The following is a 25,586-nucleotide window of genomic DNA, read 5'->3' on the forward strand; positions in this document are numbered from 1 at the left end:
AGGCAAAAAGACACCGCACACACATTACTGTGAAAGCTGAAGCTTTAGTTTAGGATCTATTGTACATTATATTAACATGCTATGGATTTAGCCAGCATTAAAGTGACAGGTTATGACTGTTTCTTGGCTCCCAACCCCAACAACCATAAGGCAAAAGTAACCATTGGCAAGAACAAATCTATTGCAAGTGTAAACGCCTTTCAAATAAGACCCTTTAAGTTGGGTCTGTAAACTTCAGAGAGGATACATAGTCACCTGGAATGTTTTAATTTTATTGCATCATGCAAAAAGAAAGATTAAATGCAGAACTACCTATTTTCCTATTTTAATGATATGGGGTTTTTTCCTTCTTCTTTTTTTTTGTTTTTTTAATCTCGCCTGGGCTGGATAGTCAGTCCACAGAAAGCCTCTGTTGTTCATGCTATATCCCCAGGGAGTGACAGATATATTCCTTGTGGTCACTAATACTGTTTCTCATCTGTCTCTAAGGGCTGCAGAAAGAAACATACCAAAGTTTCTCCTCCCGTGAGGTTGTAGGTGCTACCTTGGTAATATTCACAGGTAAGATAGGTGGAGGAGGTGAAACCAAGAGTGAGGATAAATTGTAAGGTACTGATGTGGCAGTGAGGCAGTAATACTGTATATGGTGATTTTTCATCTCTTCTGGTCTCATTACTAGCAGGTTTACATCATCACAGTGACCACAACACCTATTACTATTTATTGGTTGTCAGTGTGGAAATTGGGTTCCCAGGCTGCTTGTGACTCATGACAGGAAGGTGAACTTCCATGACAACCTGCAAGAAGTTCTGCCTCTTCATTAGGCTGGCTTCTTGTCTCGTTTGTGAACCACATGAAAGGCCTCTAAAAATTCGCTGAAGTCAATGTAATCGTCTTTGTTGTAGTCGATGCTCTGGGCAAGCTTGTCAATGGAGGCATCGTACGCGTCAATTCCCAGGTGAGAACTGAAGATTCTCCAGGTCTTGCGGAACTCATCAAAAGAAATCAAACCTAAAGGAGACAGATGGCAAATTGCTTCTTCCAGTGCTGTTTCCCCGTTCTACATGCGTGCACACTCCTTTATTGCAAGACAGTTACCTGCCTACCGTGGCTTGCGTGATTTTTTGTGATTTCCTGGCTGAAGTACATTTTTACTGCAGGCAAGGAGCTACCGCTTTCAACAGTGGAATTAAGAAAGCAGTAAATACCGAGAGTGTGAGGAGAAGGGAGAAAAAGCCCCCAAAAGTGACACCAGTACTGGAAATTGAGTATGTGAGATTTTTTTCTTGAATTAGGCTCTGTGCGCTGTCCCTTATATGGGTACAGCCTGACTGCTGAAATTAGTCTTCACTAAAGTGGAAAAATGACATCACCCCTGGTTCCTCTATATATAGAAGCCTTAAGGAGGAAACCATGGGGAAAGATAAGTAGTAGAGGCTTCCTAGGGCTGGTGCTGTGAAGTTACAGGCACTTACCTGAGTGATCTTCGTCCATGATGTTAAAGATTACCTCCAGCTCTTTTCTGTATTTGCACAGCGTTTCAACCAAAGCTGGCTGAACCTGGTGTTGAAATCATACACAGGAAAGCATTCAGACCTTGGGTTTGAGTAAGCTTAGCCACCAGAATATGTACTATACAAATCTATTTTCCCAGTTTAACTTGTCAAATACTAGGAAAAATGCCTTATGCTTGAGTTCCAAGAGATGATATTTTGTCTTGCCCCAAATCAGCTAAAACCTGTCCCTTCTGGGTGAGAGGATCCTGTAAAGGAACCCTTCACACCTCCTACCTTCAGTGATTATTTGTGGAAATACTAATGACCTAGAGAAAATGCTGGGTGTCATGCACTCACATCAAATGTTCAATGTTAGAAAAATGGTGGTGAGAGCTAAGAACCAAACCGCTAAGCAGTTGCGCAGTAACAACTGGACTCTGAAGAAGAGACCTCAGCTATAGATGGTCAAACATCTCCAGCCCATCTCCAACTGTGACTTCATCCTACAGGTGCCAGAATTGGTTCTGTGCACATTTGCAAAGCTGCTCCGAGTGGGATTCATCACATATCTCCTCAGCTACCTTATCTAAATGCCCTTGAGAGTCACCGGAAAGTAGGAAGCAGTTCTAGCGTGTGATTCATCCAACCTATTTTAAGAATCTACCTTAGCAGGGAATGATGATTCGTGCCCTAGAAGTACTTGTTTCCCTCCAATGACTATAAAAGGAAGCTAGGTAACTAGTTCAGATGTAGATGTCTACCGGATTGGCCAAACCACTGTCTTGTGCCTCAAATTGCAAAAAGCTCTCCCTCCCAGATTTGCAAAGAGGCGTTTTCCTCCTTACCTCTTCTGTAGATTGAGCTATTTCCATATTGTGAAAACACGACATGTAGTCAACTTTTCCATCTGGATCTGTCTTGGCTAAATGGGGCAGCAGTGTCCTCCAGGGCAGTTCGAGGCAGAGGACAGACTCCATCGCTGCTGCCCAGTCACTGACAGAAATGTTGCCTGCCAAAGGGGTCAGTTCATGGTTACATTTGGTACATGATGCAGCACAAATCAGACACCAGCATGCCTTCTGACTTTGTTTAAGAGGTCACGAAACATGAACATTTTCTCCTAATGCTGGGGAATAAAAAGATTCTTAACAGTGAGCAGCAAGGTCAGACCAAACGTTTCCACAGGTCCCTTTCAACAGCAACAATTTTGTCATTCTATTATGATGGTCAGCATGCTTTAAAACTTCTGGAGAAAACCAAATTATTCTATGAAGCGCGCTTCAGATTTGAGCTGAGTTGCATCTATAGAGATGTATGGCTGAAAAGTCAACAAGGCAGAAATATGTTGATCGGTTGCTCAGCAGCCGGAGAACCAGCACCAACACCTTATCAATTGCCATTTTAGGGGCACAGATGACAACCTTGTCAGGTGAGAAGCCATCAGGAGAAAAAGCTGTATTTGTGCCAGAAGTCATCAATGCCTTGCTCCTACATAAAAGGTTCATCTACCAATTTATTACTGACTTTTCTTCAGCTGATGCATGACTGTTTGTCCACTAGTGGGTGGCCTCGCCACACTACTCAAAGAGCTCCCAGACTTAGGAGACCAGTTCTCCATCCTCTGAGCCCCCAGTTCCCTGGCTGACATCTGAAGATGCTCCCGAGTGAAGGTGTTGACTTTTGAGCTTCTGGAATCAGATTTCCCTGCCCAAACTCTCTGCCCAGTGAGTTTGCTCACGTGTTCTAATTCTTCCCTTCTTCATACTTTAACGTCCCACCCCACCCTCCAAGTTGCTTTCTAAGGATAAGCATTCACGACTCACATCTTCTGCTAGGAGGAGTGAGAGTGTGTCACCAACCAGCCTCAGGCCAGCAGGCCCCCATGCACACATAAGAGGTGGCGTTACCTGTGTTGTCGCAGTCATGCTTTTCAAAAGCCTCAGTGAGCGTAGACCTGTGAGCAAAAATCTTCTCTTGTAAGATTTGCAAGGCAGAACGTTCAATTGTTTTCACCCTGAGATAAAAAAAAAAAAAAAAAGCAAAGCTGATCATTAAAGGATTTTAATCCTCCAGCAATTTATGCTTTTCAACACTCATTATCAAATTCTTCTGTTCTTGAACATGCAGCGTCATCAGGGTCATCCTAAAAGGCAACACTGGGGAAAAACAAAACAAAGCCCCAGAAGAATAAGCTGAACTTAAGAGATAATCAAGTTTATGCAGGTAATTCTAAGCTGCTTTGCTTTAGTAAATCTGACCACAGTGCTAGGCATGGCAAAGCTGTAATGATAAACTTTTTGGACTCCATTCATAACAGGATTTCTCCAGATTAACACTGCAGCCTTAAAGCAGACCTGACAGACAGGCATAGGCTCTTCAGGAGTCCCTGACAATCGTCTGTTCTAAGCTCTTAATTACCTTTGGGAATTTCTCAGGAAACTAAGTCAGAGCACTCCAAATACATTTTTGCCTTCTGTATTAATATTTAAATGGGAAAAACAGAAAAAGAAGGAAAACAGATGCCTGTCAAAGTAAAATAAAGCTACAGATTTACAGCAGGTGCTCACGCTCACTGCACACATGAGGATGCATCTTTACCTCTCCCAGTAGTTCTGCTTGTCTGTGCACTCGCGCACTTGATACTGTACAAAATGAGGAATCAGGTCCGGATTCAGTCGGATGTACGCTCCCTTGTTGCTTCCCTCTTCATAATAGTTAGAGGCAGAAAATATAGTGATAACCTGATCATAGGAAAAAAAAGAAACTGTGTTGGCTAGAACAACTCCTCGTGACACTGATTCCTAAAGCTGATCTTAGAAAAACCTGCAGGTTACAAAATGAAGTGTCAACATGTAAAACCAGAAACGATGTCATTCACCAGACTGCTTGCACTTTTCAAGTCAGTGCTCCAGGCATGCGTTTTTGGCCTGTCACAGTTTAGAGGGCAGTGTGATAGCACACTGTAGCAGAAATGTCTAAGAGAGCTGTTTTCAGGATTCTTGCTGGCATCTTGATACAGCATGTCAGCAAGCAACGCCAGAAGAGAAACAAGTTAAAAGGCTTCTAAGAGTGTACGAGCATCTCTTACGCTGTATTTACACATAGCTGTCCTAAGGGATTTTGTTGATGTTCATTTGTTTTCACATGAGTAATGAACTAGTCCCCACTCCCTGAAGCTGTAGAGACTTCTGTGTTTGTCAGAACTCCGTAATTTGTTCTAACATCTACTTATTTAGCACATGATTCCCCCAAACCCATTTTGAAGAAGTCACTCATTTTCTTAATTAACTTTGCAGACAAATCTGTGGATGTGCCCCTGAAATTCACGGGAGACCTCTGCTTTATGTGGCAGCACCTTACCTTCCCGCCATGAGTGAGCTCGTAGCCTTCCCGCTTAAATTCGTGGGACCTGATCAACAGCTTCAGATTATACCTCTCAAACAGCCTGGCAGTGGTGTCAGGGCCAAAGTAACAACCTCCTCCGCGGCGCTTGTTTGGAACGCAGCCCTTCTGCATTCTTGGATCACTCCAGAGAATGTCCATGACCTGGCAAGAGCAAACTCAAGTGAGGACTGATAGTAGGCAAGGACTGACGGGCTGTGTGTGCCTGAACTAGGGACCACAGCAAAAGCCCCCACAGTACAGGCAGAAAACACACCTGAGCTAACAAGGTCCTCAACAGGCCTCCCATTTTCTTCTTTCAGTAGTGCACTCCCTTGGGCTAGGACCTCTGTTCCACTTTTCTTACAAACCATTTTCTACAGTTTGCATTACCTTTTTTCAGACAAAACATCTTTTCAGTAATGTGCCTTCTTTCACAGCTGAGGTTTCCAGACTCTGGTCGGTGCATCAGGAACGGTGCGTGGGCAAAGAGAGCAAAAGCTGCCTGTGCATGTGAGAGGCATGCCCTGCTTGTCAGCGCAGACCTGACAGACACCTGTGTCTGGTTTTACCTAAACTAAGCTTGAGAATACCTGCTCAATACGTGGCAGGAGTTGCCTTTGGCTTTATTGCCTTTGGTTAGCTCATATTTCAAAACAAGATTTCACCTATCAACATTTTAGCAGAATCGAGACTTCAGGATGAATTCTCAGGGCTTGAACATGCTAATTTCAGTCAGCACCAAACATGGGGCAAAATGCATCTGTTCAAGCCTCACTGGAAAAGGTTTACACAAAAACATTTACTTCCCATTTGTTGGGGAGTGTCTGATTTGAGGGAGCAACTACAGCATTTTACGTTAGTTTTTTGGCCAGATCTTGGGAAATCACATTTTCTGAGAGAGACTTGCTCTATCTCTAGAGGCAAAACAAGGCTGTCTACTCCTTAAAGCAGCTGACTGAAGGGAAGACCAGAAAAAAAAATAAATATCCACAACTCAATTTTGAGCTTGTAAATTAATGTGCAAATTAAGCTTTCCAAATCGTTACAATTTATTAACTTACAGCATGGCATGTGCTCTGTATTACCTCTAATATTCAAGGGGAAACTAACAGCCAGAGGACAAAAACTTCCTGCTCTGAGTAATCAACCTTTAGGTCTCAGGAGCTGGGTTTTTTTGGACACTATCAGCATTCAGCTGCCAAAACCACAGCCAAAAAAAGGTGTGTACAATCACATTGATTGCCAAATCCAACCTATTTAATCTGACAACCACGTATGTACGAACAGATGTAACCACATGAGGGCATGCAAACACACCTCATACAGAGCAGTTTCCTCCTCCTAACAGCTAGGCACAGAAAACACTGTGTAAATCCTTTTCCGAGGCTTAAAATCACAAGCCTTTTTTTACCAGCTGTACAAAATCATCTGAATAATGTATAGCTGACTAGTATACTCCCCCAAAAGATGTGTTACACAAACCCCTTGGACTCGGACATGCCCTCTGAACAGAGCCCCTGCTGCTGCTGTGCAGGGGTCTCTGTGCCTGTCTTCGGTTTCACCTACTTGTTTCCATTCCTTCAGGGTGGGCCCTGACTGCGAATTTTGACGGGAAAGCTCAGAGAAGCCCGATGAGGAGAGCCTGCGTGTTCTCCCTGCAACATGCTCGTTGGCAGCACACATGCTGGGTCTGGCTGTTGGAGCTCTCTCCTTTCCTTGCTCCTCTCTCTCTGGCTTTGGTGGCCGCATCAAAGATTTCAACTTGAAAACAAAAAACAAAACTGATCAAACAATAAAACCCCACGGAATATTGGAAGAGTTACCAGAACACAATGATACAGAGGCACATCCATCCCCCCTTTCCATACGCAGCCTTTAAGTCTTGTGATGTCCTGAGCTCTCGTGTTTGGTGGAAGCTGCAGGTGTTTGCACCTGCGGGCATCGTGCTTCACATCTGCCAGGCGCCAGCCTGTTCAGCAGCGCTCTCGTGTTCCTGTCACGAGACCTCGCTCATCCCAAGCCACACTCAGCCACCAGGTCTCACCATACAGCAGGGACAGCACTTGGGCTCAGGGCGGATACTTGAGTGCCCAGCTTCACTAGAGACTAAAAATATGCAGGTGTATTACACTGAGGTCAAACCACACTCACTGCTGCTCTCACACAACAGCGTGCTGCTAGGTTAATTTGGCTGAAATCAATGTATCAAAGCATCAGGAGGATAACGATACAGTTCATAAGGTATTACTCCAGTCCCTTCACTGTTAAATAAATTTAACCTTCAGTATTTACAGACATCTGCTTTTTTGGAGTCATGCTGTGGCTCCATGAATGCCCATTCATAGACTCACCTGGGGAGTGTCTTTTCTTCCCTTTGGATATTCTCTCATACTGTCTCATCTTCAGACCATCACTAGAAAGTTTAACTATTTATCAAAGAAAATGACGCAAAAAATGATTCCCCAGAGCACCGACCGGCATCTGAAGACCTGTCGGTTGCCAGCTGTACCAATTAAAAGCCCTGAGTGACTGTGCCCTGAGCTGTGGCCCAGGCACAGCTGCTTCAACCTGCTACTTGTGCAGCTCATGGGTAGGCAGTGCCTTGGTAACACACCCCTCCCTGCCTCAGGGAAAGCATGGGAAGGACTTGGCTCAGGGCTGAGACACCTGTATCCATGCCTAGGCACCCAGTTTCAGAGTGCACTGGTTCAGCCAGCAGGGCCTGGGTGCAGATAACCAGGTGTATTCATCGCTCTTTTTAACATCCTTGAGAAACAAACTGGGCTGCAGCTGGCTGATGGGCAAAACATTTCCTTCTGTGCTAGGAATCACGAGGGTGAGAGCAGCAGCTCTGGGTTGCACAGCCGCAAGTGACAAGGAACACATTTCAGCTGCTTAAACACTGGTGTCTTGTGCCATCTGGGGTGCTCTGCCATGTCTGTCAATTAGCACCAGGTGCACAGACACGAACCAGACCTGGAGGAGAGCAGCAGAGGAGACCTGTGAAGAAGACTTTGTGCAGAGGCAGTCAGAGGCCATTGGGAATCCCCCCAGGCTTTGGCCGTGCTTCCAGGAACAGCACCAGAGACCTACACCAGACCAGTGGCAAGACCTGGATTTTCACCAGATCTCCTGGATTTCCGCGGAGTATGAGGATCCTAAGTACCCAGCTTACAAGCAGGTATCTCTAGCTGTATAAATCTTCCAGACCAAACCCCACGCAATTTTCCACTGATTTGAAAAAGATGTATCTGTTCATTCTAGAAAAAATAAAAAATAAAAATAAAAATGGATGCCTCTGTCTTCTAAATTTATGAAAAGCAGCAGTAGTTTCTGCTTTCTCAAGGCCAGGTCCCAAGGTTTGCTCCTGCTGGAAGGACTCTCCCACATGTGCTGCCACGGGCGCGCTGCAAGGTGCAGAACGTCCCACACAAGCAGATGGCAGCAGCACAGCCCCGGGGCAACAGGCGGTGCTAAAAAGATGTGGTTAGATTGATTTCTGAAGTGTTTAGAAATGCCTGAGAATTACGTACTTTTCATACTTTCTGGCTAATGTGTTATCACCGCAGGAAGGAGTATCTAAAGTGTTTTCAACTATTTTAAAGTCGAAAGACCTATGTCATTTTACAGCAGCCAAACAATTGGCTCCCAAGACCTACTGAAACCTCCCCTTCTAAAGACTGATTTTGAAGAAAAACAAGACCTTTCTTTCCTTACATGCCTTATAAAGTAGCCATTTCCTTTCCTTATGCAAACAACTTGATCTTAGCATTTGTATTGCTAATTTTTTTTAAAAAATATAAGAGTAACCCCACACGAATACACTCCCTTACCTTATTTCTCTCAAGTGAACATAGGAAATCCAAATCTGTCGTGTCTGAAATTCCTCCATGTAGGATGAGTACTTTTTTATTAATTATAGTGGCAAGGGGGAGCCAGCTGAAGACATCTTGCAGAACATACAAAATTACCTTCGCGTGGACCTGCAAAGTGTACTCTTGGGTTAGATCCTATTTCGGATAGATTCTGTTGCTTCTGAATTCAAGATCTTGCTGAGGTGTCTGCAACTGTCTGTACGAACAGTTCCTCCCAGGGGACACCCCAAGTTGCAACACCGACAAATATGACCTGAAATTTACTCTAAGAGCCATTCAAAAGTCTCTCCAGCACTTCATTTACCTCTCTGTGTGCTCCTGAGTGGCCTCACCAATGTTATTTACTTCTTCCCACAGATCACTGAGCACAAGATGTTACCGCTTTGAATTGTGTTGTCAGTTATGCCACTGAAAATCCAAAATAATTTTAACTACATTACTAAACTCATTCTGCACTATACCTAAATAATCTGGTTGGAAGTTTCCTTGTTCAGACATTTTTCATTTTACATGTGCAAGACTAAAAGAAAATACAGGGAAAGTAGGAAGAATCTTACCTTATACTTGCTAAAAACTTCATTGCTGAAGCCATATCTGAAAATAGAACAATGTCATGAATTGTGTTTTAGTATGCCCTTTCTGCACCATTTTCCACGCTACAGTGATTGCCAGGAATTTTCCAACCCTCTTTTCCTCCTGTCATTTATGTCTCACCTCAGTTTAAAAGTGCATTCTTCTGTTTTATCTCAATAATTGAGTTAAATTGATTTCTTGTGCATATAAGGGATCAGAAACAGCGTCCAGACCAATCATTTTAAGCAGCCCATTTCCCATCTAAATGTAATAGCGTAGCAGTTTTACCCTTTAGATATTAGAGAGAATTTTCAAAGGAACCTAACCAATGTTGTGTAAAAATTCCCTCAAAACCTGCATGGACAGCATCATCTATCATGTCCTTCCCCCTTTTCCTCCCCCGTTTTTGGGAAGTGACATCTTAGTCTGAAGTTAAGCAAAGTCTCAGCTCCTGGTTTCCTGGTTCCATCATACTACACTCGTGTCTGTGGCTATGCTGTGGAAAAAGCCTATAATTAACTAAAATATTGTCCTTCCACCCATCCCCTGCTCTGGTACTCGGGCAGCTCCAATGAAACCACTGACTTCAATGGGCTGTGATTATGTCAGAGACAAGAAGTGACTCCGGTTTGAGTGTCTGTGCGTAACTAGGATGTACTTAGCTCCCCCTCACACATCTTGAAGATGCAAAGCTCCACCTGAATACCCAATAAAACATTAATTATGTTTTAGAAATCAGATGTTGGCACAGTGGCTAAAGCAGCGTTCAAAAAGCTCCAACATTTCCAATAATGATCAGATACCCCCTCCTTTCCATCCCCTAAAACCTACCTCAAGTTTATGACATAGTCTTCATGGTTTCCTCTATTCAAGTGTACATCATTGGGGTAGATGAGAAGAAATGCAAACAGGATTATAAGTATTTCCACAGAATTTTGCCCTCTGTCAACAAAATCACCATTAAAGACATAAGGTTTTTTTTCTGAAGGTAGACCATTCTGCAGAAAGAAACAAAAACAAGGACATTTGGAGACTGTTATGCTACTGTAATAAATGAAATACCATTTCTAATGAGAACTCCTTGCTATAAAACCTGGAAAAAAAAAACATAAGCGTAATACAGAACTCAGAGACACAGCATTTATTTCTACTGCTTAGAACAGAAATCTCCAAATCAGACATCCTGTATGAACCATCAGAGAAGAGACGACCTCTCTGATGGTTCTTATGATGCTGTCTCTAATCCATTCCTCTACCTATTAAATTAAGTTGAAAGGGACCAGTAGGAACATTATTCTTGTAATAAAACATACTTTTCTCTTAATGCAACTGCTGCCGGGAAGTTGTGCACTTGCAAATAGAAGGGAATCACTCATTTTGAACGGATGACAAGAACTCCAGAAATTATCTTCTGACACAAGTCAGAAGGTCCTTGCATTTCCTTACACAGAAGAAACTGGATTTCAGATATTTACATTGTTTGCAGTCTATGCTTCCAGAACTACAGTCCGAATCTTAATACAGAGATGTGAAGAAATTCTTTTTTTCCAATTGCTTTAATCCTGAAAGCATTACTTGACTTTTACTCATACTTGCACTTTGCCAGGGGTGCTGTTAAAGACATACCAGGAAGCTTGTGCACCTGGAAGACTGCATGTACAGGTAGTTTTTATCTTTTTTTTTTTTTTTTTTTTTTTCCCCGGAAGATACAGAGCAATGCTTTGTTGTGAATGGTGGCATCAGAAGCTACTCCTGTGAATTGCTGGTATGTGCTGTTAGATTAGTTATTAACACTCAACGGGTGCCATCAGCTTACACAAAGTATAGCAGCAGCTACGTGTAGCTTAATTTCCAGTCATGAGTACTGGAAATATCATCTCACTCTTGGCTTGCCAGGAAAAAAAAACCTGCTGCTTTTACAAATGGTGTGCACGAGAACGATCAACTGAGCATCTACAAAACCATATCACCACTGCAGAAGCCACTCTGAGGAGGCCAGGCAGCACTGCAACACACCCTGCCTCCTGAACGAGGCTGTGTCAGACCAGGAGATGGACTGATCAAAGCTTTGCTTTAAAACCCACGGGCAGGACACTGCCCAGCAGATGGTCTGTGTGCACACAGCCACGCCACAGCCACCATCCTCGTGGAAGGACAGACGTGCTGATGTGCTCTCCAGCCTCTGCCCTGCCTCCCTTGCAAAGGCTTACCCACAGCTCGTAGTTTTAAAGGAGAGTTTGTTTTAACTTCTGGCTTCCATGAGGAGTTGTGGTTCTGTTCCATGCTTCTGCAAAGTTTTTATTTCCTTTTCCACAGTTCTGACTAATAAGAGCAACAGCAAATGAAAGGCTGTTGCAGCCCCAACATGTCAAAGAGGTGAACAAGGCGCTCTGATGATTAGCAACTTGCTGCTGGGCATCGTTACTGTATCGGCTGGGTTAGTGATTAATTAACTTCCGTTTGTTGTCTGCATTCTCTGCAGCTCCGGGCTATTCCTACCCCTAGCAGCTATTTAACAATCTAACCTAGCAATACATATTTGAAAATGCGAGTGTTTCAAGGAACTCCAGGAAATGCTGTAATTTGACAGAGATTAATGCAGTGACCGAATGGACTTCACAAATTGGCTATTGAGATAAAAAAGGAATTCTCTGAGCCTCACCCTTGCTGAGTTTCAGCGTTACATGTGCTGTTGTGCCCAGCACTGTGCTGGCTGTGCTTTGTCCTACCGTGCCTGAGGTTTGGGGGCTTGTCCCAGCACCGTGACTCCACCACGCGCTCTCCTCTTCCTCAGTTGCTTGGAAATGAGGACAAAACATCTGCCCACTGCATAGGGTCTGCTGTGAGGGGAGGGACCCCGAAGCCAAACAGCAGCTGGCAGCATGAGCACTGCTGCCCAGGGCTGGGGGGCTGGCTCTGAAGTCACTACAATCAGCACTTGGTCCTCACTCACAGGTTTTTCTTAATTATTTGGAGATAGCTGCAGCAGTTACCTCCAGAACAGCTATTTTTTCCCCCACAGGTCTGGTATATGAAACCGACCTGAATCATACTCTGATTCTGTTTCAATATCCTGTTCCAAAAAGGAAGATTGCATAATTAAAATAACAGCTAAAAGGACTGGCTACATGCAATCAGTTAATAAGAAAAGCAGAGGCCTGCAGAGGCCTGATTATGCTTCAGCAGGCTTCAGGTACGCACTTGGACAAAACCACCAAGTTTCCATCCAGCCATGTCAGATAAAGGGTAGCAGCGTTGGAAGCAGAGGGGAATTACATCATTGAAACACCTGGTTTAGCTCTTTTCAGTCTCCATTCAGGGCTGAAGAATGTGTAAGGATCAGACACAAACCCTTTCCTCCGGAAAACTCAGATCGGAGAGACTATCTGCTAAATGAAAGGTGGTGATTCATGCCAAAGATAAATGGGAAACTAAATATAGGAAAACTCCTGCACCTTCGGTTAAATATACAATGGTGAAAAAGATAGCCTGGAGCTCCTTTTTTTTTTTTTTTTTTTTTTTTTTTCACCTCAGTAAAAGAGTTATGCTTTTTAACTTGAAAAGTGAGCAGCTGCTTAAGGATATGGAAAGGACATCCAAGGTATTTCCATTTTGTGCAGACTATATGGTTGCTTCCAAGGTTTCAAAAGCTTTTAAACAGATAGCACCCTTTTTTGTTTCCTGTAAACAAACGATAATGAAAAACACCTTTATGGGCATCAGTGAAAGGGCCCAAGAAAGCTTCTGCATTATCTGCTTGAGGACTGAAATTATCTGCGGTGTAGTGTCACATCAAGAACTGTTAGCTCCAGATTTTAGACCTCACTCAGCATGGAATAGGAAATGTGGGCTGGATGTGATAGACACTGCAAGGAACCCTTTAAGTTCATGCTCCAGCTTGACATTTAGGAGATAAATCTCCTGGATCTCCTCTTCCACAGTGAGCCAGAGGAGAAGGAGAAGGAAAAGCTATGACAAAGGCACCATCCAAGTTGTTCTGGGGTTTATGTGTGTGGTAGGTGCACACACATTTACAGTTCTAACAGTGACAAAAACTATCAGACAAATACATATTCTCAATAACAAAAAGTCAAAATGATATATCACAGGCTGCCCACTTACCTTATAAAATATCAAAAAAAGATCATCCAGATTTCCATGCAAATCTCCTACAGGAAACAAAAACACATATCTGTTACCAAATACATGGAATTATAAAACTGGATTTATATAAGCTAGTCCTGAGAAGTTTTTCCCCATGCCTTCTTTAGTAGTTTGTATTTTCCTTCATAATTTGCCTTGTATTGGGATTATATCAACTTCATGTTAAGGTACATGCTGAAGTTGCCTAATAAAACCAGGCAATAAAACACTTAAAGAGTACACAATTGTTTTGCATAAAGTTTCTGTCCTTGCAGGTGGATCTGAAGATCAGACCTGTCACACAGGTAAAGGTTCATTCAGGGAAATGGAGGTAAGATGAGCAAACACAATATCAACCTGGAAAACAGATGAGTATTTCAGAGATATGATAGACTTCCACATACTAACAGGTTTGAATTTACCAAGTAGCCTACTGTATGAAGCACAATCAGGCATCTGTCTGGTTCAGAGCCAGGTTTTGATGACTACTGATGGAGGGATCATCAGTGCCTGTACACCTTGGTGAAAAAGCCAGAGGAGCGGCAGAGTTGTCCCTTGCTGAGGTTTATTTTGGAACAGGCAGGGGGACCTCACCCCCCTGCACTGTCTGCTCCCCGCACCTGTGGCTCACCACCCTGAAGCCACAGAACTGCCTGAGGACAGGCTTTCTCCACCAATGGTTAAGAAAATGATTTAGTGGGTGATATTGGTGGTAGGGGCGTGGTTGGACCAGATGATATTGGAGGTCTTTTCCAACCTTAGCGATTCTATGATTCTATCAAAAGACAGAAGGGTCATTTCTAACCATGTCCATATGTCTTCTGTGCAACTTTTGGTTGGTGATGAACCTGCTGGAGTCACTCTAAGGACTCCTTTGGGCCATGATAGATTTTAAACATGTGTGGGCACAAATACTTCACATGTGTATTCAATCTGCATTATTTGTTTGAAATTAGAAGGAAATAGAAGGAGGGACAGCTTATTTTAAGGACATCAAGACTTTTGGACCAATTAGGTTTAAAAACCTGCCTCCCTCCTCTATTCTGCAGAGGATCTATCTGGCTGCAAAAGCTGTTGGTGTCAATGGCAGGAAGGGGAGCCCTTCAGATGCTGCTTGCACAGCACAGATGAGATGCAAACAACAGGAGGGATGTTTTGATTCACACCAACGTACTGTAGTGAGCAAGCATGACTCCATGCTTCCTCAGTTTGGAGAGGTATTTTATTTGGTTGGTTAACAAATTATTGTTTGTCCAGAACATTATTTAAAGAAGCCCTTTCCTGGTAGTTGAAGTTGGTGCACAACCACATCTTACAAACATCAGTTACTGTTTCACACGTGTCTCAGTGCCCTTCCCTACGCTGCTTTACCATTACACACAGCGCAGACACGGCTGTCAGAGCTGATGCCACCACTGCTCTTCTGTTCTGCAGCTACTGCTTCCTGTGCCGTGGCAGCATGCTGCATCCCTTTGCTCATAAGTTACAAAAACATAATCAAATAGACGTGCAATGAGCTCTTAATTCTTCACCTTGTGACATATCGTTCTGTGAGGCTAATTTGTTCGTTGCATAAAGACTGATGCATCCTCTTGGGTCCCTTTAGAAATGAGGGTTTATTTATACATTTCAATTTGTTCATGACAGTCACGCTGTCTATGAAAGGTCTTGTTTGCCGCTCCTATTACACCCTCATTAAAATCATCAGTGAGTAAACTATCGTGGTAAAGTCTTTTTCTCAGTCAAAGGACCAAGCACTGAGAACCACAGCCAGTGATCACAGTACTTAGTGGCACTTTAGAGCTGGAAGTGCAGCAATATTTAAGCTGCACTGAAGTATTAATTGAACTAATACTGACTCATTCAGAAACTTTTAACAAGAAAAGGAAAGAGGAGGAGAAGGACTTTTTTAAAATGCACTCAGTGCGACTCAGGAACATTGTTTTGTTTGTTTGTTTTGCTCCCATTTATGCATTGATTACAAAAATAGTAAATGCCCAAAGCAGTTATCTTCCTTGGCATCTTACCACAGATGGTTATCTCCTTGGAGTAGGAAACCGAAACAACGTTGATATTTGGCTTCTCCTTGAGAACCTTCTTGGTTTCACATAGCAGCTTCAGTACGTAGTGGGCATGAAGCAGCTATGAAAAAAAAAAAAATCAGGGAGAAAAGGAAGGCTTTTTAGGAGGAGCAGTAAAGACTGTCTGCTTTATTAGCACTACACACATATTGCCAAGGAAGCTGTATCAGATTATTTGTACTACAGATCTCCCTTAAATATGGTTACAGGCTGCATGGTTTAGTGCTGGAAATTAGGAGCGTTGGTAGCTTTGCACTTGCTTAGTGAGCTTGCTGTTCATATTTTCCCATTTTATTTCTAGTGTACCATTTCTGCTCTTCCCATCTACAGAAATGGTAAGCGAGTGGGTAATGCAGCACTCAGAATCATTGCTTAAGGTCATCTGTTCAAAGGAACTAAAAAAAAAAGATGTACTTCTAAAAAGAAAACAAAACAAAAACAGAGGCCATAAATGGTATTTCAGCAAATTGCACAAATACCAAGGAGAGGGAACTCCAGCAAGGGTTGCCTTGCTAATGCTCATTGTGAAGATGTTACGAGAACGGAACACTCAGCCTTCAGAGATTGCTCCTTTCAGAAGGGATGCAGCTCCTGTAAAAGTGCTCTTCTGGTCTTCCCTGCTAATGCTTCTTACAATAATTTGGTCAGTAAGTGATTTTTAAGGCATTTAATTCAAACACAGATGGATGAGCTACAGATTGACTCTTTGAGATTAATGTTTTTAAGACAAACAAAAAAGGCCAATTGCCTATAATAATTTCCTTACCAAAATGCCAGCCACAACGAGGTGAAGTCTGGGTAGGCTCATTTATCACGCGCTTTATATTGTGCTACTTTTAAGATAAGTCTCCACAGAAAATTAGGGGGGGAACAAAACATCATTCAGTAAATTAAAAGCAAAGGTAGACCCCTCATATAACCCCAAAGTTATCCCTTATATACAGTATATTGTTAAGCAAAATGATCACGAGTTCAAACCAAGCCCTGCCAAGTAAAGCAGTGGCAGCCAGAGCTCACGAGATCTGTGCTAGCACGTTGGCCACAGTTTATATTCACTCTCCCCACTGCAGTGGGGTCTTGCACACCGGAATGAGGTGATTAATCCCTGCAACTCAATTCATCTTTAAAGAATGGGGGAAAAATGAATCAAACCTGGGAACTGAGAAGTGGTGCTTTGGGTTTTATTGGCTTAGCTCCCAACCTGACTGGATTCCTAGGACAGCTCACCACGTGCCTGTCTGACCACTGAGTGTTAGCAGAAAAGAGCAGTGGGATGGAAAGGAAGGCAGAAATATCTCTTTGAGCCTAGTTGCAATGTACCTGTCCGTTCTTGAAGGCATGAAGAAGAGCATTGGCATCTGCAAGAGTAAGGGGGAACGAGAGCCGTGGTCCGCAGTAGGAGTCAGGAACCTCAATATTTTCATACTCGGTTAGATATGAGTCGCCCTCATGAGAAACAGAGGAGCTGCTGGAAGTGTCATCAACTGCAACGAGAAGGAAGAAAAACAGGAATGTGGAAACTCCAGCAGTCTCACAGGGGCTGTAACAGAGCGACCAGAAGCGGTGGATGTTTCTGATGCTCTCCCTGCCGCACTATGGGAGCAGCCAGCTCCTACCTCGTACGGGGGAGCAGCTCTGGGTTTCCCCAGACTGACCCACAATGCTAAACAAACCCAGAAACAAACACAAACAAACAAAACCAGGCCAAGGCGCCGTCCCAACAACCAGCATCTGCGGTCAGGGTGCAAAACACTTCGCCCCGATGCTGTGGAGCAATGTGATCTCTTAGGTAACAAGAACACAGCCTGTCACAGGCTTTCTCCTGCCCCCACACAGCAAGGAGATTCAGAAGTCGATCATCCAGGGACTGTCACCTGCTTACAGTTCAAGATTACACGGTTAATACCAGTTTTAAGGAGTTGCTTGTGCTGCTTTTATTTTCTACGTTAAAAAATTAGGCTAAATGCCAGCAGCTCACTGAGTATTAAAAAAGCCAGCAGCCAAGCAGTGTTCCTTCACAGCAGAGTTTATGGCACTCCTTTCTGATATGAGGAGACAATGCCAGTTCTTGGGTGGCTGCCACAAAACCAATGGAAGACCTAAAGCAAGCAAAGCCAGCTTCTCATTTTCCTGAAGATGGAGAGAGCAGGAGTGTTGCTAATTGCTTCAAGCCAATATATTCTTGCAAACCCTTTATACATAACTGAGAGAACAACCGATTTCACTGTTTGCTCCCTGCAGACTGTCTTTATCATCTCTTATTTTAAGGGAGACACCCAGAGCCCTAGAGGACAGTTCTGCAGGCTGCTGTTTCAGAGCTGCTTGCGTGAGGTGGAAACTCTTTTTGCTGGGCTGACGGTAAGCTTTCTGTAACCCTGCGACTGGAAATGCAGATACATTATTTGTTGCTGAAGGAATACCTGTGGCTGTGACTCAAAACGCACAGCAGCCAAAACCTGCATGTGGCCTCATAAATTCTGAGCTTCATAAAGGCCAGCTTGTCTTTCACCGGCATAAAATTCACGTTAAAGAAACAAGCAGATAAAAAGCATCCTTTTTACCAGCTCCGGATTTAAAAACAAAACTGTTTCTCCTCAGCTGCTCTGCTGCAAGCTGATCGGCACCCTCTGTGCGCAGCCGTGCAGAGGGACGCAGGCTGCGGGAAAGGAGGAGGCGTGCAGGGCTCAGAGCTCCCACCAGGTCCTGCCCAGGGGCTCTCCTCTTGTGACTCCTCCAGTGTCAGCGGTCTTCCTTCCCCTTCCTTCCCCTGTGAGCACAGAGCTGCCTTCCTCACCGCCTCGGCTCCCTTCTGGCAGGTGTCCAGGCTGGGAAACCCAATCTCCTTCCCTGCAGGGCACAACTCTGCAAAGCACACCCTGTTTTCTGCCTCTGGATGAAGAATCAAAAGGCAGCCGTGGTCATTAGCCGTAGAGTGCTCTTACATCTCCTCGGGCAGCCTTTCAGCTTGATTTTCAGGCTCCTTCCCGCACAGGGTGTCTCACCCAGGAGCAGTCAGCACCTCTTCCACTAATGGATGTCCTAATGCAGCCTGGGGATTAGCGTGTGCTGGCCCCTACTCGCAGACCCCACAGGGCTGCCAGTGGCCATACCCCACATTAAACAAACACAAAAGCTCCAGGCACTGATGCACCAGATGCCAGGTTAATGGCAGATGGACCAGGAGCCCAAGAACAGGATGAAGATTTCCTTTGTGCCCCAAGCATCTACCTGTTCCTTCACCCTGCTCGTGGTGTGGCAAGCTGCAAGCTGTGGCTTATTCCCCACTGCAGGAATCACTCTGTGCAAAAAGCTTTGGAAGTGCTGTAAGGGAGCTGTGGTGGGGTGCGAAGCTGCAGAGAGCAAGACTTGCTCAGTTCCCTTTTGAAGAATGACTCTGGGAGGTGGCCCAGGGACCCTGAGAGGCACAGCCAGGGCTGCCTTGGACTCCCAGTCCCAGCACTTTGCCCAGAACACGTCTGCAACCTTCTCACCCTCGGTGTGCACACAAAAGAGTGAGTAAATGGGTCACCTTTCGCTGGAAAAGCAGTTTTCTTCATCTGACTGGAGATCTCTTGACTGAAAGGCTGAGTAGGTACACAGATTTTTTTTGGTTTTAATGGAGGGAGAGAAGTGTAGGATGGAAAACATTTTAATTCTTACTTCCTGCCAACCCTTGGGAAATAGCCTTTAATCACCAGCAGAACAAGAACAACACACAGCTACGTAATATCCCAATTGCATCTCCAACTGCACCGACATCTTAAGCAGGACGAGAGGATGAAAAGAGCTTCAGGGTATAACACAAACAATCACATCAAAAGCTCTACCTTGTTAATGACACGGTGACTGCTTTCTTTCTCTGAAAAAACACATTCTGAACAAGCAGATTCCAAGATGAATAGAGGAGTCCTGAGGGGTTTATAATGTAATGAAAAACAGGGATCACAAAATCTTCAGGCAGCTTTCTCATCGTCACATACAGAGAAGAGCAAGCAACCTGTGCTCTGGTAAGAATATTATTTGCTATGTTCTTGGAGAAGGCTTTTGAACAATGTGCTATTGCCCTCATTTAAGTGACCAGACACCCATGAAAAAAAAAATAAAAAAAATCAGAGAATTGTGGGTTTTAGAAAATGCTTGGGAATGGCAAAGCTAATTTGAAAGCTTTCTGCTTGTTATGTTTACACTCACAGTGGCTCCCATCTTAAGACCATGATCCAGCAGAAATGGAAGCAGTTCATTAAAGAACCTCTCTGTTTGGCACAGAGTTTGCTTAAATCACTGGCGTAGGCACAAGTACTGCAAAGGTCACTCGGCGGTGCAGGCAAGCAAGAGCTTGCAGTGAGGAATGCACATCGCCAGCTGCTGGACAAACTTAACCACAAACCAGGCAACACAAGTTCAATATGCAGTTTCTCAGTCTGAAAAATCCTTTGTGCAGAAGACCCTGGTCTGCTTCTGTATTAAACACGTATCTTACACAATCTATCTGTATCATTTTTGGTGTTGCTGGAGGCACCTCAGTTGTGTTAATCCCTTCTGTCAAAATAGGCATGGTTAAAAAGGTGGATAAATCACCTTTTACAACAAGCAGTTGTAAAATTCCCTTTTAATACGACAATGAAAGTAGAGATTAACACTATTGTACCAAATCCCAGACCCAACACCAGAACTTTCTTCCTCGCTCAGGTGAAAAAGCTGAACTGAGGTCACCATAGAAGTAGGTGAAGTGAGCAGTGTTTTATTTTCTTTAAATTTGCCACTTCCTTCCCAGGAAGTTAAATGACTTTTTGCAGAATAAGACGATAATGGAAAAAAAAAAAATCAAAGGAAGGACAACTGTATCATCTGTCTTGGCTTTGCAGCAAGGCTCAAATGTAATTTCTTTCTCTGCAGAGCACAGAGAGGCACTCTAAGGTATTTAAGAGAGAAAGGCTACAATTTCTAATGGTTGTCATTAGAACACTGAACCACTTACAGTTTTGGTGATGGTTTTAGCCTGCTATCAAAGTGTCTTGTGCAAATTTTAATTGGTGTATTCTGTAGCTGGACCAGATGAAGGAGAAAGTATATTCTCTTGTAATTGAATAGGAAGGGGGCAGCCTCCTTTTTAACAGGGCTGAGATTAGATCTTTTCTCAATTTGTTCAGGAAGTCAGTGTTCGTTTGCTGGCTTTAGGGAGTCACTTTCAATCTGTCCTTCTGTCAAGCTTGACTTAAAAGTAAGTTTTGTCCAAGCATCCCCAAACACTTCCAAAATTAAAGGTTAGTAACCATCTCAGTTAAAGCTCAGATAAACATTTATCTCCAGCAGTTTAAATGTGTTTCATTTTTAATCATTCACATACTGGTACATTTTGTAGCAAAATCTAGAATAAATTAAGTTTAAAAGTGGTCTAAAACTACTTTAGGAAAAAAAAATAAAGAAAAAGGAAGAACAAAACCACCTCTTTGTCTGATTACACCTGCCCTAAACCAATTAGTCACACTTTTTCTACATAATCATGTCTCATAGTCTAAGAAAAACATGCATAGAAAACTGTGCAAATTGGGCAGTAAGACTACCATGAGAACAGCTCAGCAGCAGTGACATGTAAGAAAGCTCTCCGAGCACCTCTGAGTGTTTGTATAGAGGACAACAGGGATCCATTCCTGTCTGACATCTTAACTCACTGCACAGATATTGACTGGAGTCAATACTTAAAATTCTTACCAAATTCTTACAGCAATATTTGGGAAAGCAAATCTCATCCCAGCATGTGCCACAGGCTGTAAACATTACGTAGAAAATTAACTTCTCTCACATAAGGTTTTCAAACAGAATCCCCATTTTACTTTGACTTTTATCCTTACCTGCATCAGGACTAGCATAGCGCTCCAGCATGAATGTGAAAAAGCTGGCTAGCTGAATATGGAAGAGAAAAGAACAAACACATACTGATCAGTTCAGGGGATCCAAAAAGCATTAACATTTTCTTTCCTTAGTCATATATCAGCAGTTTTTCCATGTAGAGGGATCTGTGACACTAATGTATGTTCCCATAGCATCACCTCTAAAGCAGTAGGTTGACATTATTTGAAGACATTCAGAATTCTAGGACTACATCAATGTTGTTGTTTTTTGGGGTGTAATTCATCTTGCCCATCATCCAGAATATTTGCTTAGACTTCCTTTACAGTCGACAGAAAGAATCAGCCACTATTCACCCAACTCACTTTAGACTGATGCTAGATTGAACACAAAGCCTTAGAAGTTCCTAATACCCAGTACTGGCTCTGAAGGAAGCCTGGGCTGATGTACTGAGAGATTGATATCTCTATTTCCCTCTTGCATGTCTTGCCTTGCTGACTCATTTCAGATCACCCATAGCGCAATGACATGCAGTCCCTGGCAAACAGAGCCATCCTACAGGAACTTCTAACATAGATGTGGTTGTATGGGCAGACGGGTGTCCTACTGCTTACGTAGTTTTATATACATACACACACACACACACACACACGACTTAACTAGTTCACGTGTGAGGCAGGGAAGTGGTTTTATTATTCAGGACACAGCTTTGTAGGGAGAAACAGTCTCGTGTCCATTTTGTTTGTGCTCTGGGAATAACACAGCTGCTTGTACAGGAAGAACTGAGGATTACAAACCTGTGCTTGATCTTGCTCATCAGCATATTCGATTGACTGAAAAATACTCAGAGAATAGCGGCGACTGATCTCTAGCCGGGCCCTTCTAGCGCGGTACCATTTCTGGATGAGAACAGCAGCTCTAATTGCTGTCAAAAGAGAAGGCAATGGATCAGTGCAATGAAAACACACATTACCTTTGCAGAACTTTGCAGACAGATGACAAATTCAGTCCATTGTGCACAGTCAGCATTAAGATGGAGGTCTGTAAAAATAAGACTGAAAAATGTTTTCTGATAATGAATACATGATGCATCAATTATTTCTGTCTTGAGGGACATATCCCAAACTAGCTGACTTGCTCAAGCCTATATTATTAGAAACCTTACCCATTTCTTTGTCCTGAAGATAGTAAGCATATAAGAAGTCTGCCATGTTCAGCTGATGGGCAGTATGTGGGTTTTGAGAAGGTAAGGAAAGAAAGAAGATCAATTTTGTCTACTAATGAAATGTATTCTTTTACCAAGCTGCAGTCAAAAGCTTCAGACTTTGCAAGCTGTAACATGAGCTTCATGTAATGACAAAGCTTGTAAGAACCTCACTTAACAGAAAGTTTTTGCCTGCCCAGCTATATCAGCAAGCCAGCAAAATACAGATCTTGGGATAAAATGTTTACAAACAGTATTGTACACATACATTGACGTACACAGTATTGTTTACAAACAGCCTTTGCCCCCAGCCCTGCAGCTAATACCTCTTTTCAAGGAGCTTCAGGGCTACTCGCTCTTAACAGCTCAGCATAAGACACACACACAAAAAGTCTTTAGGCTTCTGATCGTGGGGGAACAAGTCAAAGCAGCTGCAGGACGATGCTATCAAAGGAACAAGGACCATTGATCTGAGATCCTGACACTGGCTGGAACCACTGCTCATTTCTGAGCAGACATGATCAGGAGAAACAGGGGAACAAAACCAAGATGTTCTCCAGAACTCCAGGGTTTGATACAACCATCGCTGCACAGCACTGCAACTTCATGAAAGAGAAAGAAGAGAAAACTAAAAACAACACTTAACGTCCTAACACTAATATGCTGGTATTTTACTACAGTTGCTAGAATAAACAGTTGATACTAAAACCAAACCAAAGCAATGAATAATAGCCAACAGCCCAGACTAGTGCTTATTTTTTTCCTGCAAAACAGCAAAGAAGAGCTCTGTACTAGAGGAACAACAGTTTATACTTGTCAATCATTTCAACTGATTGCACATACCAGGGATTATAAGAGTAGGATGAGTGGCACCCTCTGAATGGGAATATTTTTTTCTTAAATTGACAGTTATACAAGTAAAGAATAACCTCTGTGGAGATGTGATTCTATTAATATGTATAGCACTATAGATATTTTTTTTAATAAAAATCCATACAGGTGCCATAATAGCATGTTGTTTGCTTATTTTACCATTAACAACTATGTGGCACAGTTAAATTGCTCAAGTTTTCTAGTCCAGACAAGGCCAAAATCAACAAGGACTCCCATCCTACAGATATCGTATCCCTCCTAGAAAAATCCCCTGCTTGAATGAAGTGCAATCCTTATACGATTAGGAGCACACTCCCCACCCTGCATAAACTCTGGGATCTCTCTTGTGTTCTGTCCTTTCTGGAATTCCCCTCACCCCAGACCTGACAGCAAGGCTGTCATCTTTTCTGTTTAGACGAGTCCCTAAGGGGGCAGAGCAGAGCCACCAGCACAGAAATTGATTTCCAGCATCAGAACCATGAAACTCCCCATTAAATCCCCTCTGGGTCGCTTAACGGTTGGGCCCTGGGCACTTGCAATGAATATTGCCAAATATGGTTAATGTTGCAAATCTAACAATATTTGCTCTTATTTTTTTAAATTGTACTTATTACAGCACTGTTATTCTCAGGACTAATGGGAACATGACCTTCACACTAGGCTAAACTGCTTCTGCAAAATAAGTCACCAGTTGTGGAAGATCTCTACACCACCAAGTATCCATTAAATGTATGTTATTAATGCATTAGAGGGATGTACAGCCCCAGACTGCAGGTATAATGATGGTTTTGCATAATTTGACAACTGCTGAAGAGCAGAAAGACTACCACCAGCAACGGGAGAGGACAAGACATTATGAAACAAGCACACGGTTATAAGCCAGCTTTGTGATAGCAGAGCCAGGCTCCACACCAACATGTAGCGTTGGTTGTGGGCGGAGAAAGTAGTTCAGCTCCTCATGGCCTCTCTGAGTTTTTGCACCCCCAGAAATATTCCCGAGTAACTTGTCTCTGTGGCCCTGCAAGGCACATAGGTGCATGGCATGCAAAATTGAAAAGGAAGGACCCCATCCTTCCTTTATGGATGGGTCTAGGACTCTAGCCCAACAATGCCTTCCTTTTCCTTTTCAACCAGTGCTATTTGGTGTAATACTCTAAGACAATGCATGGTGTCAGGTACGACAGCTCCCAGTAAATGTTTTAACATCAGATCTTGAACAAGAATACAAAGGGTCAGAACAGGGGTCTCTGAGACAACCCTCTACCCCTCATGCCTGTGCAAAGTCCAGGTGTACTGTGCTGAAAAGCAGGGAGTCAATAAATCAGTTTTTAAATAGAATGTTTATTCATGTTCTGTGGGGCCTTCCCACCAACAGCCTCAGTGGCTGTCAGGGAAAATTTCAGGCCAGACTTATCTGGCAGAAGGTCAGTTTGGGGATTCATTGTAGTAGCTCTGTTTCATTGCATTCATTTCATTATCACCCAGCAGCAGGGAAATGGAAGCAGTTTACCCAGGAACCTCATGTTGTGCACAGCCACGACAGGCCCCCCTCAGTCCCATACGCTATATGCTTTGTCAGTGCCAGAGTGAGTGAGCACGTGCCTGAAATTTAACTTCTGTTCCGTATCAATCTTTTCCAACCCAATGTGTAGATGCTACAGGTGCTCTGCAGTTGCCTCCTGACCTCAGCCAGCATCCGAAAACTAGGCACTCCTTTAAATAAAGAAAATTTGGGGGAAATAATTTTCTCTGAACAAGCATTTGACAACAGGGCTAGGGGGAAATACTATCTTGCAATCCTCTTCCAGTGGTACAGAGAGAACACCTCTGATGTGGAGATGATGGGAGCGCTCACCTTTTTCTGACTTGCTTTCTTCTCTGTCATCTATGGAAGCGTTGCACCCCATGTCTGTAACGATGTGCTCCATTGCCTGGTTTTAATGACTGCTGGTGGGAAGCATATGTCTCTCGCTGTTAGCATTGCATGCATCCCTCATGTTGGTCCTTCAGCCACGAGGAGGGCTCCTGTGCTCCTCTTCTCACTGCTAAGAGGAGGAGGGGAAGGAGAGGAAAAAGAAAAAGGCTTGACAACACTGAATGTAAAGCA

At 43.4% G+C, this 25,586-nt stretch overlaps 1 protein-coding gene across 9 annotated transcripts in view; it reads right to left on the bottom strand.

Moving 5' to 3' along the window:
- Window positions 1–24: 24 nt before the first annotated feature.
- Window positions 25–25,586, bottom strand: part of PPEF1 (protein phosphatase with EF-hand domain 1) — a 35,406-nt gene continuing 9,844 nt past the window's right edge. For 6 of the 9 annotated variants that reach the window (XM_027448207.3, XM_072028881.1, XM_013094426.5 and 3 more), the window contains exons 2-17: window positions 25,335–25,524; window positions 22,200–22,327; window positions 21,405–21,456; window positions 16,873–17,036; window positions 15,499–15,613; window positions 13,451–13,497; window positions 10,160–10,326; window positions 9,313–9,349; window positions 8,714–8,863; window positions 6,447–6,641; window positions 4,857–5,042; window positions 4,095–4,237; window positions 3,404–3,510; window positions 2,342–2,505; window positions 1,476–1,560; window positions 25–1,011 (exon numbers count right to left, since the gene is read on the bottom strand). In XM_027448207.3, coding sequence (XP_027304008.1) covers window positions 821–1,011; window positions 1,476–1,560; window positions 2,342–2,505; window positions 3,404–3,510; window positions 4,095–4,237; window positions 4,857–5,042; window positions 6,447–6,641; window positions 8,714–8,863; window positions 9,313–9,349; window positions 10,160–10,326; window positions 13,451–13,497; window positions 15,499–15,613; window positions 16,873–17,036; window positions 21,405–21,456; window positions 22,200–22,327; window positions 25,335–25,407 — 2,004 coding nt within the window. In that variant the 5' untranslated portion in view covers window positions 25,408–25,524 and the 3' untranslated portion in view covers window positions 25–820. The remainder of the gene's footprint in view (window positions 1,012–1,475; window positions 1,561–2,341; window positions 2,506–3,403; window positions 3,511–4,094; window positions 4,238–4,856; window positions 5,043–6,446; window positions 6,642–8,713; window positions 8,864–9,312; window positions 9,350–10,159; window positions 10,327–13,450; window positions 13,498–15,498; window positions 15,614–16,872; window positions 17,037–21,404; window positions 21,457–22,199; window positions 22,328–25,334; window positions 25,525–25,586) is intronic. The other 3 variants (XM_027448242.3, XM_072028884.1, XM_072028862.1) reach the window with 1 other exon arrangement.

Source organism: Anas platyrhynchos, chromosome 1 (assembly GCF_047663525.1).
Source record: "Anas platyrhynchos isolate ZD024472 breed Pekin duck chromosome 1, IASCAAS_PekinDuck_T2T, whole genome shotgun sequence".
Taxonomy (NCBI): Eukaryota; Metazoa; Chordata; class Aves; order Anseriformes; family Anatidae; genus Anas; species Anas platyrhynchos.